Raw genomic sequence first — 18,288 nt, 5'->3', positions numbered from 1 at the left:
GATCGGTCGGTCATGTTGTATAAATCACATTAAATTACTTCGATTTGAATTATCTAGAGTATATCTTAGAATAGATTTTCAAATTATGTAAACATGAGTCATCTGCAAGGGCTTTCGCAATCGCATACATTGCAGCATATTGAATACCTTTTTCTTTGAGAAAAATCTAAACACTCTTTTAGATGTTACATTACTATTATGGAATCATGAGTTGATATCAAGGGTGCCTTCCTGTAGTAAGAGCTCATTCGGGATGTTGATGTGGGATTTTAGCTCAAATGAATTTAAGTATGCATTTGTTAAGTGCATGGACCGAACTGACATGAAAATTTCCTTGCATCTCGTTCCTGATATTGTAGACCAGGAGTTGGTGGGCGCATCTCGAAAGGATAGAGGAAGGAGGAGATGAAGAAGGATATGCAGTACCGAGCATGTTGAAGAAACCCATTAAAATCTTTCTTGGCTTCCCTGGTTTGAAAGCTGATACAACGATCAAGTTAAATGTTGCAACATCTTTAGGCACATAGTTCCAGTAAAGTACCAACATTTGGCTTTCTAAAATGAGTTCCAACAAATTACCACTTCGACCAAGTTTTTGTGGATTTTGCCCTAATTTTCATTTCATTTGCATTTTTTCTTTATTTTAGAACTATATTACGCTGGCATCAGAATAATGAAATGACTGCTGACCCACTGTCCTTGAATTTTCTGCACACTGTGAAATTGCAATTATCTGATCTCAGAAGGTAGTGCAGATTCACTTCGTTATTGCTCTGCTTGTGCATCCACTTCGCTTTTGCTTTGATGGTTCGATTGGGGATTTCTTTAGCAAGTTAGGCATTGATGAGAACCTTATCCTCGTGGCATTTGGCGAGCATTTTTGAATGCAAAAACCAACCACCGTCGTTTATGTGTCTGAAGGACTCTTATTTTTGTAGCCGTTTAAATCCACCTGTTATTGAAGTGAGCCTTCGACGTTCATAGGAAGACTTAAAAAGTTTAGGATCCTCTTCCTGTACATAAGTGTAAAGCTAGGACAAATTATCTAAACATTACTGCTCATATTTCTGCAAATGCAGCATCTCTTGTCTTATGGTTATGCATGTTAATAAGAACAGATTTTGACACGATAACAGGGATTTAACACCCAATTCAAATCATAAATAATACTGCGATGTAATCTGTTTCATAAATAGTTGCCAGCGAGCATCCAATTTGCTAAGCTTCAGACGTACCGCTTGTCATTTCATAGTTCATAAACAAGAGCCACTGTAGATCATAACCATTCGCACAAACTGATCACAGGCGGCAGAAAATTTAAAAATAGCGTTACAATTATAACCTTGCTAAGGAACATACTGTTACCCTGTTCTAATATTCTTTTTTTGGTCCTTTGTTGCTTATAGATGCAGAGTCATTAAGAGTTTAAATCTTTGTTCACACAAGCCAAGCAGCATGCAACCGAATCTTTGTTCGATGCTGTTTACAATGCAATATGAAATTATGTAGGGTTTTAAAACTTGCTCATGGATGCACTAGAATAGGCACAAAGTTGTGTTCAGAAGTTTGCTAACAAACGGCAAAGGCCAGCCAAAAACTTAGCTTGTAACTTTCCTCAAAAATCAAACACATTTTCCAATCCTTACAGCACGCAGGAAAAAAGAAAATGGAAGAAGAAAAAGATAGCTGCTCGGTCTGAGATGAAAAGAAAACGAGCTGTACATATTGGGCACAAATATTCACCAACAGCACATTCAATTGCTCTATGGACTGTATATTGTACCTGCAATAAATTATAATCCATCATATATGCCACATAGTGATCTTCGAAACTAAAAATCTTGGGCTTATTGCTGGAGAACGGGGAGGGTTGGACGTGGCCTGACAACATTTAGCACCCCTCTTGCAGTTGCCTGCAATGAAAACAAAACCAGTTGAGCATTTCTTGATCTACTGCAATATTTGGTTTTTTTCGCTACACTTTATATAAAAGATTACCTCAAAGAAAGAATTGAAATTTAATCGCATGAGGAATTGTCTCAGAAAAGGTGCTCGTTGGCTACCAGCAAGCCGGCTGCTCCGTAGTATTGTATATAGAGAATTGGATTTCTTGTTAAATTCCTGAGGTACCGAGAATTGTTAATCAATATAAATGATGGATGGCGCTCTCGAGGGAGCTTTAATGCAAGCACATCTCCAATTATAATATGTTCTCAAATAAGAGGTGAATGCATGACAAGCTTGTGTTCTGTTGAAATCAATATGTTTGACTAATATTTTGATTAAACAACAGAGGAAAATTGCTTATTGAAAAGAAAAAGAGAAAACACTGAGAAATGCTCATATATCTGCAATTTGCAGTAGATAGCCTCAGAATTTCCGCTTGTGCATTCATGAATGACAAGTAACTTTTCATTTCAAACCATGTAGAAGTTTCAAGCAAGGAGGATGAAACCCATGCTGCAGACACATTTAACCAGAATGAGATGATTCAAAAGCAAATTCTTCAGCAAAAAGGGACCATATTTCAAATATGAAAAATCATCAGAGGTCCTTAAGCAGTTTTCTTATAAAAATAAAAAATAAAAAATAAGTGGCTTGTAAAACGATTATGTGCTGCCTACAGTTATGTTAGCCATTTAAATGTTAATTACTCAACCTAGCTGATTAACCGCTTGATCTACCAAACCATTTAGGCCATAATCTAGCAATTAATCTTAAATCTTAGTATATACAACCATCAATTTTGTATCAGTAGTACAATAAAAAAATATATATATGAGCCGACATACTAGTCTATACGTTAACATAAATTCGATTATCTTTTTATTTTATTTTATTTATTTTCCTTTTTTGTTAAGGGGAGTGAAAGCTTCAATTTTTATTTAGAGATGCAAGAAAATACAACCAGGAGTATCAGCATTTACAAGCTAAACTAAATCATGAGATATAGGGGAAAGCCCACTGTAATATCTTACTTATATATCACAGAGCATGAACTCCATTAAATTTCCAGATTTTTTAGAGCTAAGGCATATCAGGATGGATATACAAGGATGTCCAAGGCATTAGTCAAATTGGTGGTAAAGTAATCTGTAACCCCATAGCGGTACTTGACATGGATCAATGATTGATTTTTGACAATCTGTCTTGACAATGACTGTCCCAATCATGACTGTGGAGGCCTGAGATGGATACCCAACACAACTGGCTCAGGTGGAATGATGATGTATCTTATAATCTAAAAGAACATGGACCTCCAAATTGTAAGGAGCCTAATGTTTGCCAATTAGGTGATACAAGATAGATGAACATATTTAAGATTGGAAAAAATAGTAAAACCTTATAAACGTTACTTTCCATTGATTTCAGGGACATAATTAATTCACAGGATGTAGGATTTATTAAGAACTCTAGCTACCACAAACGGACCTATTACCACACACAGTCCTATTAACTCCATGTTCTCTTAATGTATTAAGGTTTAGGTCTGCACCATCAATATCTCAATTTGCCATAAGTTGACCTCCATACAGTATGAGGCATCTTTAAGCTAGTCAATGATAAAACTTTATATGTCATTCTGAGATATGGCTACACCTTTGCAAGCTATATACTAAAATATGCATGTATCGATGCATATATACTTCTCTGAGTTTACATTAACAGTGAAAAAATTGCACTTCTTTCACGTGTTTCTTACAAAAAAAAAAACAAGCTATTGAGATTGAAAGACAAATCAAGACTATTCTACAAAACATCATTGTGAATATGCATTGTAAGGATATAGTTATCCACACATAACCTAGATTCACAGATGCAGCCTATCTATTTAAGTGTTTTTAAGTCATTTTTTTTGTAATATAATAGGTTAGAGGTAGGGAAAAGATATAGTGTTCGGTTTTGTCTCTTTGATTGTAATATTCTAAAATTCTCATTAACAAATTTAGCTACTTCTTTCTCGAAAAGAATTTAGAACAAGAATCTACAAGTACTGTTATTAGCATGAGATACTACATATCAGTAGGAACTTCAGCAAAGCAGAATAATTTGGGTATGTGCAAGAATTTACGTCCCGTTGGAATGGGACGATATCCATGGTACCATACCATTCTGACAAGAAAACCCGACCAGGACAGGTGCAGAACATCGGTTCTCGCTTGAACTGGGACATCCCAACCATCCCAGTTGTGTCCCAACACTTGGGATGCATCAAGACAGTCGAAAGTCAAAACAAAGCAGCATGAACAGGGACAGAATGTTTTCCCTTTTTATTCTTGTTGTTACTGACTATTTCAGTATGTCCCATACATGCCATCCCATCCCAGTACCTTATCGTCCCAGGAGTAAATTGAGATGCCCATACCAAGATTTAGACCCTTGGATATATGTGTTGCAAAAGAGGACGAAGTACCCTTTCCCTTTAGGCCCAAAACAGAGAGATCCAGATCCAGTCTGGGACGAAGTAGGATTTTACTGCATGGCCTTCTTACCATACAACATCCTATCAATATGATGTAGGCGGGTTAATAATTCAATTAAGCTCATTCGCAACACTTTCACAAATTTGTGTCGGTGCCCTAGTGTTGCCCGTAGAAAGACATCTTACTGCATATTGCTTATTTAACAATGATGATGCTGATTGATTACTGCATAATGCCAATATAATTCGATATTATAGAAATAGCTAACAAAACCTTCATGGCAGACCACACCTTTGCATCAATAAAGTACTTGTGCAAACTGCAAACATTACATAATAATATGTCAAGAAAGCCCTGTAAAATCTCTACGCTTGAAATCAATTAACATGACTTGGATAATGTCACTGCTGCTCAAGAGCAGGTGGGTAATTCGTGGTTGGAAAACAATTTTGAAAAATAAGAAAATCAATTAACCCTACCAGACAACTTCACATAAAAATGAAAAAAAAAAAATAAAGATAGTGCAACTATTTTATGATGGCTTTATCAAGAGGTAATGGAGTCAAGGTTTATAAATAGAGTTGCCATCAATTGATGTTTTACTTTGAGAAGTCCCATGCAGCAACCTTTTCTCATATCAACTATCAGTCTCCTCAGTTATATTAGGTGCATCTTGCCTCGTTTTGAATTTTGGTAGAAAGTTGACAGCAAAGTGACTATCTTGTTACTTGTATAATCAGTGCATGGGAAAAGCTGGATGAAAAGAAAGCTCTCACAATACCTCAGCTATATGTTCCAGTTCAGCTAAATTTGGATTGATCTCGTAATTTTCAATGTTCCAGCAGAACTGTACACAGAGTTTCATAATGCTGTCTAAAATTCTAGAAACAGACCCGATATCCAGAAAGGATTGTGAAATCAAAGCTGACAAGTACCTGCATGTAACACGCAGCAATATGTTATGAGCGAGCACTCAAACATATAATTACAGATATTGACTTTACGAAAATGAATAACAATGATTGATGCAATGGAAAAGTATCCATGCTTGAAAGAATTTTGCAGAAAGAAAAAATTATGAAATTTCTATTGGAACAATGTAACATTGCAAGAATGAAACAAATAGTAAAAGCTTCAATGTTCATAATGACAGCTTATAAATGCTGACAGGCTTCCTCATCTTTCCCAAGATACATGCATTACTTCCAGTCTTCCACTGTGATGGGTTTACTTTTTAACCTCCTACTATGATGACACACCTGCCCTGATCTCATCTATATGCATGTTTGCAGAATAATCGACTCAGTGAAGATATAGGCTGCAGCTAATTAAAATAAGGTGCTTGCTGGGACAAAGAAATTTCGAAAAACTAAGGAATCATGTCAAACTGATTCCATACTTATCCACAACAACCAATTAGGTGTTTTCGAGTCTTTCCCTCCCTTTCCTGCATCCTTCTACAAGAAACTAAGCCCAGCTCTTTTCTGGGCCAACTCTGGCTTCCACTGCAAATGACTGCACCTTCAGAATTGTTTTCAAATCTCTAAGGGACAACAGGCATAACCCTAGATTTCTTCAGATGCACTCTTATTTCTTATCTCTCCCTTCTACTATTACAACTGTACCACACAATAATAGTTCATATAAATGCAATACACTAGTTCTACTAAAGAAATCTGGACAGTACTAGTTCTACTAAAGAAATCTGGAGAGAAATATATTGCAATTGATTCACAATTTTGCATTGTAAAACAAGAACAAGTTACACTTTCATGCATTGTTGAAGGCTCGAAGCTGTATCAACTATGTTTGTAAATAAGTTGACAAGCTTGACTTCCATGCTCTGATATATGAGCAAAAAACTTTTGAACTCCTAATATATGTCAGCATCTCCATCTTCTGGCTTCCAGTCTCTTAACCCTCAATTAGGCCATTAAGTCATTAAAAAACTAACCACTAAAACCACCTGTAATTACAACCACAGCCTAGCCCCATGTAATCTAACCTGTGAATCACCGAAACACCCAGCACCACCATTGTCACGACTCACGATGGATAAACAATACCACAATTACCACTACCACTGCCATTGTCATTACTTCCACATGTAAAGTAAGAAACTACAAGACTAGCAAAGTAGCACTACAACATTGAACTATAATGAGGGGGGGGGGGGGGACATACTCCTGATGAAAGCCCACTAGCTCTGTAAAATCCTGAGAATCTTGCACATGAGCTTGCAAAACATTCCATTGAGACTCAATAACATCGACCTGCAAAAAACAATAAACCCTCTATGACAAAAGTAGAATCAGATTGCTAAAGGACAAAGCATTCTACCTAGTGCAAATTTATAAGAAGGAAATGCCATAAAAAATATAAGCAGACAAGGACAGCTAAAAGTTTAATATATGAAAACACTCTAATGGCTCCAAGAAAAATGCATTATATATGTATGATTTTATGTTGGCCATGGTCTGTACATGTAAGGATTGCACATCACATGGACTGGCTGAGCCAATTTCAGCTCAGTTTTGACCTAATAATGTAAATTAACTCCTTTTTGAATTGTTTGAACTTTCATCTGCATGAAAGCATAGGGTGCACATATCTAGCTCTCTCAGATAACTGTTTGTTGAGCTATTGGGTGCATGCTCAACTTAATAATACATGCCAGGTAACAGTAGATTGTTTATATCAAGGTTGGTTGTACCAGTATCGGATCCCATACCGGTGCCATACTAGCATAGTATCGATATGGTACAGTACGAAATTTTTTGGTGTATAGAGGATCGGTACACCACCGGTACCGGTACCGTACGGCATACCATGGTTTATAATATTGTACCGAACCGAATGGTACCGAGCGTACCGTACCGGTTCGGTACTGGTGACGTAACGACACTCAGTACGCCAAACATACCGCATACCGTACCAGTTCGGTACCAGTGTCGTACCGACACTCGGTACGCCAGGCGTACTGCATATCATACCGTACTGACACTATGCTAGTGTGGCACCAGTACAGGGTTCGGTACCGGTACAGCGAACCATGGACTTTATATACACATATACAAGATAAAACCTTCCACATGTCCAAATTTCAATTCCCCCTCAACCCCCAACCACCCTCAACCCTTGTTCTGATCTCCACCACCTAATGCCCTCCAATCTTCCTCTTGCTCTTAACCTCCACTCCTTTGCATCCCTCCTTGCAAATTGTAAGCCCTAACCCTGAATCCAAAGGCAGCCCAATCAACCCACATCACCTTCATCCATCAGCGGGACTCCTCAACTCTGATCCCTAGAACTAACCTATATTGGATCAGTTGTTTGGATGGTGTGCTGTTGGATTGAACTCGGAACAACCCCAAACCAATCCTAATCTGACCTATCCACAGGCCTGGCTCTAACACATAAGACATCATCATGCAGTTTATGTGGGTTTCTGAAGCCAGAAACCCTCCCTCTACAGATGAAAAGGAAAAAAGAAAGTTGTGCATCAGTGCAAATGATTTAAAAATCAATGAATGACATGATAATAATCTGTATATGTCGTTCTACTTTAACCGCCTAACAATTTAAAACGTATTGGTTTTATTGATAATACCTGGATATAAAATTGTAAATTTCTAATCAAGAAAGTCATATGCTCCCTAACACGCCACATAGGCCTACAGCGTTGCCGACGCTGTTGGGACACTGAGCCATTCTTGCAATCCTTGCGATGGTTAGCAAAGTCAGCATGATCTTGATGCATTGCTGCAGCCCATGATCTCTCCAATTCCATTTGTGTTCTCTTGAGTCTGATCAAATACTGGAAAACCTTGAGGTACCTGAACCACAGTCACTGCTTTCACAAATAAGAGGAACGAGGGCAACATCACCATAAAATAATTTAAGGATTTTCTTTAACCACAAAATTAGAAAGAATCTTTCTTAATGCAGTTCAAAGCTATATTGATCATCTTGTCAACACTATATTTGGCAATTGATGCCAATCATGAAACTTACTTAGAAAGAACCTCCTGAGTAAAGACCAGCTGCAATGGCCAATCAATAGAATATTCAAGTGCAATGCCATCCCAAGCATCAAGTGACAACTCAGCAGAGGCTCTACCTTGTGAAGGAACTCCCAAATTTCCATCAGCTTGAACCTTCATCTTTAAATCCATTTGAGAGGTAGCCATACTAACTCCAAATGAAGACATTCTGCAACAGAAGATATCAAATTCAGATACAAAACTTTTGAAACATTTCCAAGTTATAATATCATATCTGCAACGAGAAAAGTATGATTATTAGTTCAATAAATTCAAAATCATAGTATCCCTTCACCAACCTCAGTGATACTCTAGAAAAATATTTGTCTTCATCACCTATGGTCTTTAAAGCAGCCTGCATCAAATAATGATAACAGATGTAATTTTTAAAAAAATAATTGCAAGAAAACAAACAAACCCCTACCCACCCATCACTGGATCTGAAACCAGCCCCTGAACAGATAGGAATCACTAAAGGACCAGCTAAAGACATAATTTGATGTAAAATCAAAAGTTCAAGACTCAAGAGACAATTCAAGATTTCAAACTGGAGACAATAGTGCAAAATCAATAATTAGTCATTCCAAAATTAGTTCCAGTTGATCATGATCTAGAACATTTAAAATACCTAGCCACCAAAAGTCATGCATTTTGGACGTGTCTTACTCATACATAAAGTGAACATAAATAGATGGTCTCAATGTCTTAATATGATCACTTTGATCTATAGCCTAGAAGCATCCAATATAATTTTGGTTCATGCATGTTTTAAGATGCGTATATCATGATCGACAGCATCAATTTTCAATTTAAATGTACTATCATACATTTTAGCACACTAGCATTGTTGGTCGCCATTGATTTTATACCTACTTGATGCATTACAAGGATCGCTCCAAAAGATATATTTTTAATTTCTAGACATTTTCAGTGTTCTAGATCATGATCCAAGTTGGATGTTAATTTGGATCACCCACCATTGATTCTGCACACTTAACTCCACCATGAAAGTCTTGTGTACTCCAACCTGTATATCTATGTAAGTACAAATATACATGCATACATAAATGTGATTACAAATATAGGTTGTAGTGTTGTACCGAGAGACATTGCAATCTTACCAATTGAAATGGTACCATGAGATCTGCTTCAGCGGTTGATTGGCGAGGGGGTAGACGCATTAACTGACGACTCTCCTCAAGAAAACACTATTGGTTGTCACGCAAGGTGCATATGACATTAGGTCTCAAACAAATATTATAAGACGTCTCGACAATATACGGGAGTCAACAAAAACATGTATACTATAACCAATAGCTATAAGTTGCAACATTACAAAAGAAGCAATGCATGTCGATATGTACTCACTATATATAACTTTATTTGGTACTAGAGAACAGAAGCAATAAGACTAGTCAACCATCAAGAAAGTCTCACGACCTGCATATCTGAGTCCTTAAGGTATCTTCACAAAAAACATGAACACAAATTGGACTTTTGAACTTCATAAAGTAACCAAAGCCAATGATAGCAAGCTAAATTTTCTTCAGTGGTAACTAACAAGAGTACTGACATACCCTGATATAAATCAAGAATTGAGGTATCCATCCATACCATACCATATGAACAATACACACCATATCAGTAAGTTATCAGCATGACATAAGGGTGTATACATCTATGTTGTCTGTGTTGGCCCTCACTTTGTACAGGCCTATCTGTTGCAATCATTCTAAATCTTCTCAAAATTTTCAGAATCAGAATTTCTAGAGATAATGATTCCCAACATTTAAAGAAAATAAAGAAATGACATCAAATTAGCATGTATAACTCGTAGTTAGAAGTAAATGTTTACCACAAATCCACCAAAACTGACCAAGCTTTTGAAGAGGCAGAGCCAGGATTTTTGTGCAAGGCGCCTTGTCTAGCTTAGAAGCAAGTTGGATTGTGAATCTTACTTTTGTATTAAATGCCCTAATATACTTCTCCATATTCCCTCTTTAATTCAAGACTAAGAAATATAAGAAAATAGAAGTACAGGAATCGAGAAAAAGAGTATACAAGTACATTTATCCTCCACAATCATATTGATGCAATCATCTATATATTTGGTGGTTATGTTTTAAGGTCGAGAACCGGAGTTTTATGCTCGCTATCGAGGTCCTAGCTTGTGCTCTTATAATTCTTTGCAGAAAGTTGGAATGATTTTATGATATCCTAATAAATGCAAGTATAGATAATTTAGTTTCATGGTGGTTAAACGTAGATCCGTTACAGAATCATCATTTCATGAACCCTTGATTAGGTCTGGAAATCAGTCAGGTCGACCCATGACCTGATCCGATTTTGGAGATCCATGGTTCGGTTTGGGGTCAAAAAGCACGCTGTGTTTGGATTTCATGTTTTCTGACCTAACCCAACCCTCTAACCCAACCCTCTAATACACAAGTTTAATTTGGGTCAACAAAAAATAGACATGACTTGACCCAGACCCAATCCAGCCCAATCCGAAAACCTGAATTAAATAAAACCCCTTCTCCTTCACCCTAAATGTCTTTTTAAACCATCGAATGAACCTTATTTTAACTAATCCCTCTTGAATGAACCTTCTTTAAACCAATCCCTTTAACAACCCCATCTCCTCTTTCACTTAATTACATTTAAGCATCCATTGTATGTTTTGGCAGATTCTCATTTATAATATTCTCAAGTATATCGACATTTATTTTTTAAAATTATAGCTTGCAAAACTTGTACCATAAAAATGACCACTTTTTTAGATTAAATTTAAAAAGTTTTTGAATGGAAATTCATGTTTAAGCTGGCTTATTAATTTTATTTAAAAAATTTTAATGGTTTATATTTAATTATTACTCCATATATTTTTAGCTATAAAATAATAGATAAAGGTTTGACCTAGAGATCTGATCCAACTTGGTCCCAACTTGGATCCAAACATTTCACATGGGTTCCGAGCAAGGATTGCCGAACCGATACCAGGTGCTGTACCACTCGGTCCGGTTCGGTCACCAAAAATGCCACAGCGCGCACGTTGTGACAAATCAAATCGGACTCGGTGTGAACCGACCAATTCGGCTAGATTCGCACCGAGTCCTAGCCGAACCAGACGGAACCGGTCCGGTTCCGTCCAATTCGCTCTTGTACCGGCCAGTTTCGGCCTTATAGGGGCCGAAACCATTTTATATGTCCGAACCGATCCGCTCAGAAACCGGATCGGCTCGGTTCAGCCTGAACCAGGCAGTATGGTCTAGTTCGGCATTTCTTGGTTCCGAGTCATACTTAACCCCGACCAGACTGAAATGACCTGTTGGGTCTAAAATCTTTTTCATGGGCCAAATTTGACCCAACCCAATCAACCAATGAGTTGTGTATGGGTCCAAAATCAAGACCTGAACATGAAACTAGGCTGGCTGGGGTCAAGCATGCCTCAATTCGGCCCGATCCATTTGCAACACTACCCTTGATTGATGTCCATCTATTTAACCAAAGGATCAAGAATTTAAAAAATTCAAAAAAACATTGGAAGTCTAAAAGCACAGAGTCACTTAAAGTGTCATGTTTCAACATTATTGAAACTATAGAACCAATTAAGATAAATAAAGTAAGACATAAACCTAAAATAATTGAAACAAACCCTATCATCAGATTTAATATAAAATTAATCACATAAGAAAAGGCAAAAGTATAATCCTTGGGACAACATTTCAGTTCGATAGGAATTTAAATTCTAAAATTTAAATAGTTTAATGTTAATCTTAAAAGAATATGAATTTAGAACCAATAGAAAGTAAAGCATGTTTAACTCTACTCATCATATATACAATTGCATAGTAAAATTATGCAATCATTAAAGAATTATCTCTAGAAGGGGAAGGGGGTAAACAGAAAGAGGACCTATATGATAGGCATAACCAAGAATGGAGATGGGAATGTGCCATAAGTCATCAAGTTTTAGATCGAAAAGGAGATGTATTACATCTCTAGATTCAACCTCATTTAGTTGTATCACCTTTTTTTTTGTTTAGAACATTCCATTGTTTTAATATGTCATGATTCTTTCGAGAACTAGAGTCTAGCCGATGATGTTAATTGTTAAAGATCTGATTGAGCTGCTTTTTTTATTCATTTAAGAGTAAATCAAGGCCATGTTCTTAATTTGGTTGTGAAATTGCATTTTATTTAGAAATAGTGGGAGTGTGGGACCGTTGTGCATGTGTGTGATATGGGAGCTGTCGATTATATTTTATCACAATAAAATCCCTCATACATTGGGAGTGGTTTGGGCATTGAACCATCAGGGAACAAGATCAGGGGTGGTGGGGGGCCACATATTGGATGGACGCTAGTTGGAGAGGGGGCCAAGGAGAGAATCCAGTGCACTTGTAAAGGGTTTTTACTGATCTGGGGGGTGTGCTGAGGCGGGTGGTGGGGTGGGCTGGGGATAGGGGCCATGGTTCCCCCTGCTGTACTATGGATCCGCCCTTGTGCTTTCAGTCTGGTCATAAATGGAAGAGAAACATTTCGGTTTCAGAGATTCAGATGAAACTTCAAACAATGGTCAAAACAAAAAAAAATGTGGAAACACCAATGACTTTAGAAGAGAACATTAATACACAGAAGAAATTGGTTCATGTTTTCGGGCTTTGACTGTTGATATCTCACTGGAGAACCATGTGTTTCTTAATAATTGAAAGAGACATGAGAAGCAAACAAAAAGACAAAACCATTCACTATATGCACATGTACAAAGCAAGAGACTTCATATACTGCCCAGTGTAAGTTTTCTAATTCAATCTGTAGAGACGTGTGCAGAAGTAGACAAAAGGTACATGTAAATCTATAGAGTAGTTTATTTGCTCATATATGCAATTAGCTCCCACAGACTAAATTTAGAATATGGGACAGGAAAATTATTCTATACTAATAGGATCATGCGGTCATGAAAAAGAATGTACTTGCTCTGGGCTTTCTCACGGCCGAGTGTAGTGAGATGCCGGTTCACCAAAAAAGAATAAATGAATAAATTTTTGCATAAAGTTTCAGAACAGGAAACAGCACTTCAAAAGTATGGTAATCATATTGTCATGTTCAGACGAATAAAGGGAGACATATGCAACTTTAGAAAGAAAAATAGTAGCTCCTTACCTGAAAGAAATCACCTTTTGCTAATAGAAAATAATCTTTAAGAGCCTTCAGGTGGCCATTCAAATTAGCACGTATAACAACAAGCTGTTACAAACATGATGAAATTACAATAGCATGTAAAGAGGAACTAAAATACAGATATGTCATGTATGGAACCAACAGCCATTACCTCCCAAAGATGATTTGCTGCAATCGTGCGAATTGAACTTACAGCAGATTCAAACAACCTCTTGTGAAATTCAGATGATTGCTGCATCAAATGGGAAAAAAATATGGTGCATTACTTAATAAGCTTGACATAAAGAAAAAAACGTGTAGAGCTAAATAAACAAAAGAAGGAAGACAGAAGTATCCCCATAACTAGACAAACCTAACTAAAACATAATTATAGGAGTATCGTGTAAGTTTATATTTAGCCAAATAAAATTGTAAAATATTCAAAACCTTTAACTCTTGAAGCATTGCTTCAATTTTATCAGCCTCAGATTGTGGAAGTAGTTCTTCTGCAATCAGACTGGTACCCTTGAGCAGCTCTTTTTGTGGAGCAAAACTTCCTAAAAAACCTTGAACCCTATCACTTGCTTTAGGTACCGACTGATGAATAAAGGGTTCCTGCAATCTGAAAGCTGGACTAGGATTCCGAAGAACCCTTACTGCTTTACCAGCAAAAAGAATTGATTCAGCAACACGCATATGTATATACTCCGGTAACATGTCCTGCATGAAGATTGCAATAAAGATCACTGGATTGGTAAAACAGAAATGCCAAAGTTACAAAGGCTGTACAATGATGTAACTGCAATAACGCCCATTTCTTATTACATCTCATTTTGCTGCTCTTATTCTGTCTTTTAGCTTCTTTAGGTTGTAGTTTAATCTCATTGATCTTCAATCCACCAAATGCAAAGAAAAAATGCCATAGCTAAACGGCTAAAATTATGCTATATTCACATTGACTTACTGATTTTATCTGATGTGCAATATATATATATATATATATATATATATATATATATAAAATTTGATTTCATGCATCTGCTGTTTCACATACATGCACCACATTTTAGAGCATGCTCATAATCCTCTGGGGGGAAGTATCAACCAAAAATATCAAAATTTGCAGGTGACAAAGCTGGAAATCAAATTGATCCAGTGGACAATTTAATCTTCCAATTCAAATGGGATTTCCCAGCACTGAGTTCAAGTAAAAAGAGAAACCCACTCTAACTTTAGTGTTTCCCTAGGCTAACAATCAATAATTTACCCTTAAGTTTAGAATAAATTTTAATGGCATGAACCTCCAAAGTCTAGATAGTGAAAACAAAAGATATCTCTGATTAGGACTACCGTGGAGCTGCAGGAAGTTGTATTGTGTGTAGTTTTACAGCTTTAACTTAGATGTCTGTAGCCACTGATCGGAAGAAACTTCAGCGGTGAAAATAATGGGGTTAAACAAAAACTAAAGAACATATTTATATCAACCTAACTAGCCTACTCCTGAAGTGGGTACCCAAGTAGATTCAGCTGTGAGAGCAAGAAAGTAGGCTATTGCAAATTCTAAGTTGAGGGCCAGCTGTGGAAGCATTTGAACTTAAAATGAAGTGATAGCTAAAAGTAATGACCATAAGATTTTTGCTTAGTTCGTAGTTGTATTTTTGCAGTTAAATGATGTATCAATTGTAAAAACAACAATATAACAAATGCAATAATATTTAAGTTGGTCTTCACTGTACAAACTACAGAAAGGTACTGGCAAATTGAATCAAATAATTGGCTTGAAAAAGTGGGTGTAATGCAAAAGAAGGACTCCAGATAGGGTGCAGCAAGGATGTTCCATAGCTGAGACAACCCAGGTAGTGGACCTAGCTTGTAGCCCAAGCATTTGCACAAGCAACCGTCACCCAACCATCCTTGTTTAATCTACTTCATTTATATTTTCAGATTTGGTAGTTTTCAGCAAAATGACCTTTTATAATACTTGAAGGCATATACAGGGAAAGCTACATATGAGCACTCAGCTCTTTCTTTAGTGCTTTCAGTACATATTTTAATATGTAAAATATATATTAAACTCATACATAAGAGCATAATAGTAGTTATGACATACATCATTGTTGTCTTAGCCCAAATGGAAGAACACATACCACACTGCAGTTGAGCTATGGTTCAGCTAATTGTTGGTTCACTATGTGGTAGCGCCAACTAAGAAAAAGATGATAATGTGCTCGTGCAGAGCGTCCAAAGAGACACGTGCATGCATAGACAGAGAGAGAAGGATTGAGTAGAGTCTGTAGAAGACGAGATTATTAGGCTTCTTTGATCATCCAAATTTTGTGAGGCTGGAACTTAGGTATAGGGTTTTGAATGGAAGACCTCTTAGGTTCAAATATTATTTATTTAATATAAGATATTTTCATTCTCTTTGGTACAATATGATTTCTTGGAGCCTAATCTGATTTATCTCGTCCCCATATTAGCATCCTTGTGTCAAAAATTAAAAAAAGAAATTAGACAGTACATATTTATGCATGTCTGTACATCTTTCTGTATGTATATAAAGGGATGACTTTAATGTTCACATTAAAATCTGCATTACAGTTATAAGGCATTACCAGCTTGTTATGTTTGAAGTCATAATGCATGATGGGCATTGGAAATATCGATCCAAACTTCAACCTCAGTACTATTGCATGATATGATTCCTAAAATATGATTTTGCAATAACTTAATAAATGTTTTAAATGAATCAATGGTCTGGGATTTTACAACTATCTGAATTTTGGTCCAAATGTGTTTTAGGACATATAAAGCACAATGAACTTTAAGGACACGGTTTGATAGCCCACCATGCAATTTCGCACAGGGCAAAGAAAAGTTGGTTGTGGCTTAGAAAATCACACACACACACATATGATTCCTAAAATATGATTTTGCAATAACTTAATAAATGTTTTAAATGAATCAATGGTCTGGGATTTTACAACTATCTGAATTTTGGTCCAAATGTGTTTTAGGACATATAAAGCACAATGAACTTCAAGGACACGGTTTGATAGCCCACCATGCAATTTCGCACAGGGCAAAGAAAAGTTGGTTGTGCGCACACACACATATACACACACAGACACACACATACATATATATATATATACACATATATATATATACACATATATATATATATATATCCATATAAAATGGCTTATAAATTACAAATGTTTGCCTCAAATATGAAGACAACTCCCTATAAATTATAATAGTCTTGTCATCCTCGATCTTCATCTAAAGTATTCCCAAATCTAAGGGAATATTTGAGGGCCGCTCTCTCGTTGCATGAGCCTAAAACCTGACCAATAAGGTAGGTTCCCCTATTCACCACCTAAAGTTGCCCTATCCAGGAACTTAGCTTCACATAGAGGGCTACAATCAGACTGGTAGGTGGCCATATGAATCTATTCAATCCATCCATGGAGCCCTATCAACTTATCATGCTCTAGAGCTAACCTCATTTTGATCAGGGAAAAGGAATTAGTTTCTGCTCTTCTGTTGACAAGTTGGTGTCTCTTCAAGCCTTTAGAAAACCCAAAGTTTTCATCCTTATTATCTAGCTTAAGTATTTTTTCTTAGTTGATATCTGCACATTTGGCCATTTGAAATCTTCTTTTTCAGCATCACAGATCCACCTATTTGCTTTCCAGCTCTTCTTTAGCTCGCCTCCCCACTCTGATCTTTATTGTTGGCTCCAGTTCAATTTTCCCACTTAGATTTTAGATATTAGAGCCTTATTTCTATTTTACCCATTGGTTTGACGTATTATCTGTTTGACTTTTTCCACACTCTTTAATGCGTACCTCAAATTCATGATGTCATCTAAGGTTAGGGCTACAGATAATAAAGAAATCAATCGAGATCTACAATGTTGACTCTGATTTATCACTGTTATTTTAAATACTATGGACATATTGCTTTTGCCGATCAGATGTGACACTTTTTCCATTCTTCTTTTACATTCCCATCAGTGCATGGTTATACCAAACCCAACTCATGAGGATAAGGCTAACAAATATTGGGTGAAGGCGTTGGAGTCTACTATTCCAACGCTGTTTCAGAATATAGGAAAACCGACTAACAGAAGCAAAAAACTCATGATGTTATGTTGAGGTCTCATCCACTGAAGAGAGTAGAAATAGGAAGAGGTGGAATAGGAGAACATGAGGATGTAGGATTAAGCGTGTTAAGCAAGGTAGATTTCAGATCTCATTGTTCTGCAGATCAGATGGTGCTAACATGAGCATATGAGCACTTATATCCTTTGCTCATTATGAGCTTGCCCCTCTAACTTAATATTAGTGCTCACAGCCTACAACCAACCTCCTTCCTCAGTAGAAAAAGTGATTACCATTTGCTTGCAGATTTTGAATGGCCAGTTGTAAAACTAAGACCTAACACTCAAATTTTGCATTGTGGCTGTCCATCTGGAACTCTTATCATGACTTAGCAAGTTTTATGATGTCCTTAATAAAGTTAGCCAACTCTTTATCCAAACAATTGTCATTGCAAGGTCTAATATTATGGTTAAGTGCTTATGCTTACATGTAGAAAGTCATCTCCACCTTTTTCCTTTCTTTTCTTTTTTTCTTCCTTTTTCTTTTTTT

At 36.6% G+C, this 18,288-nt stretch overlaps 1 protein-coding gene across 3 annotated transcripts in view; it reads right to left on the bottom strand.

The window, feature by feature from the left end:
• Positions 1–1,501: 1,501 nt before the first annotated feature.
• Positions 1,502–18,288, bottom strand: part of GCP4 (GAMMA-TUBULIN COMPLEX PROTEIN 4) — a 41,259-nt gene continuing 24,472 nt past the window's right edge. For 2 of the 3 annotated variants that reach the window (XM_088711106.2, XM_088711105.2), the window contains 11 exons: positions 14,078–14,350; positions 13,803–13,883; positions 13,634–13,717; positions 9,589–9,675; positions 8,767–8,822; positions 8,439–8,636; positions 8,035–8,260; positions 6,609–6,697; positions 5,206–5,359; positions 1,999–2,121; positions 1,502–1,913 (listed from right to left, as the gene is read on the bottom strand). In XM_088711106.2, the coding sequence (XP_088567232.2) occupies positions 1,848–1,913; positions 1,999–2,121; positions 5,206–5,359; positions 6,609–6,697; positions 8,035–8,260; positions 8,439–8,636; positions 8,767–8,822; positions 9,589–9,675; positions 13,634–13,717; positions 13,803–13,883; positions 14,078–14,350 (1,437 nt within the window). In that variant the 3' untranslated portion in view covers positions 1,502–1,847. The remainder of the gene's footprint in view (positions 1,914–1,998; positions 2,122–5,205; positions 5,360–6,608; positions 6,698–8,034; positions 8,261–8,438; positions 8,637–8,766; positions 8,823–9,588; positions 9,676–13,633; positions 13,718–13,802; positions 13,884–14,077; positions 14,351–18,288) is intronic. The other variant, XM_039120120.3, reaches the window with a different exon arrangement.

Source organism: Phoenix dactylifera, chromosome 14 (genome assembly GCF_051530095.1).
Source record: "Phoenix dactylifera cultivar Ajwa chromosome 14, Ajwa_hap1_PhDact_Kaust_v1.1, whole genome shotgun sequence".
Classification (NCBI taxonomy): domain Eukaryota; kingdom Viridiplantae; phylum Streptophyta; class Magnoliopsida; order Arecales; family Arecaceae; genus Phoenix; species Phoenix dactylifera.
This window is presented reverse-complemented; position numbering and strand designations above follow the sequence as displayed.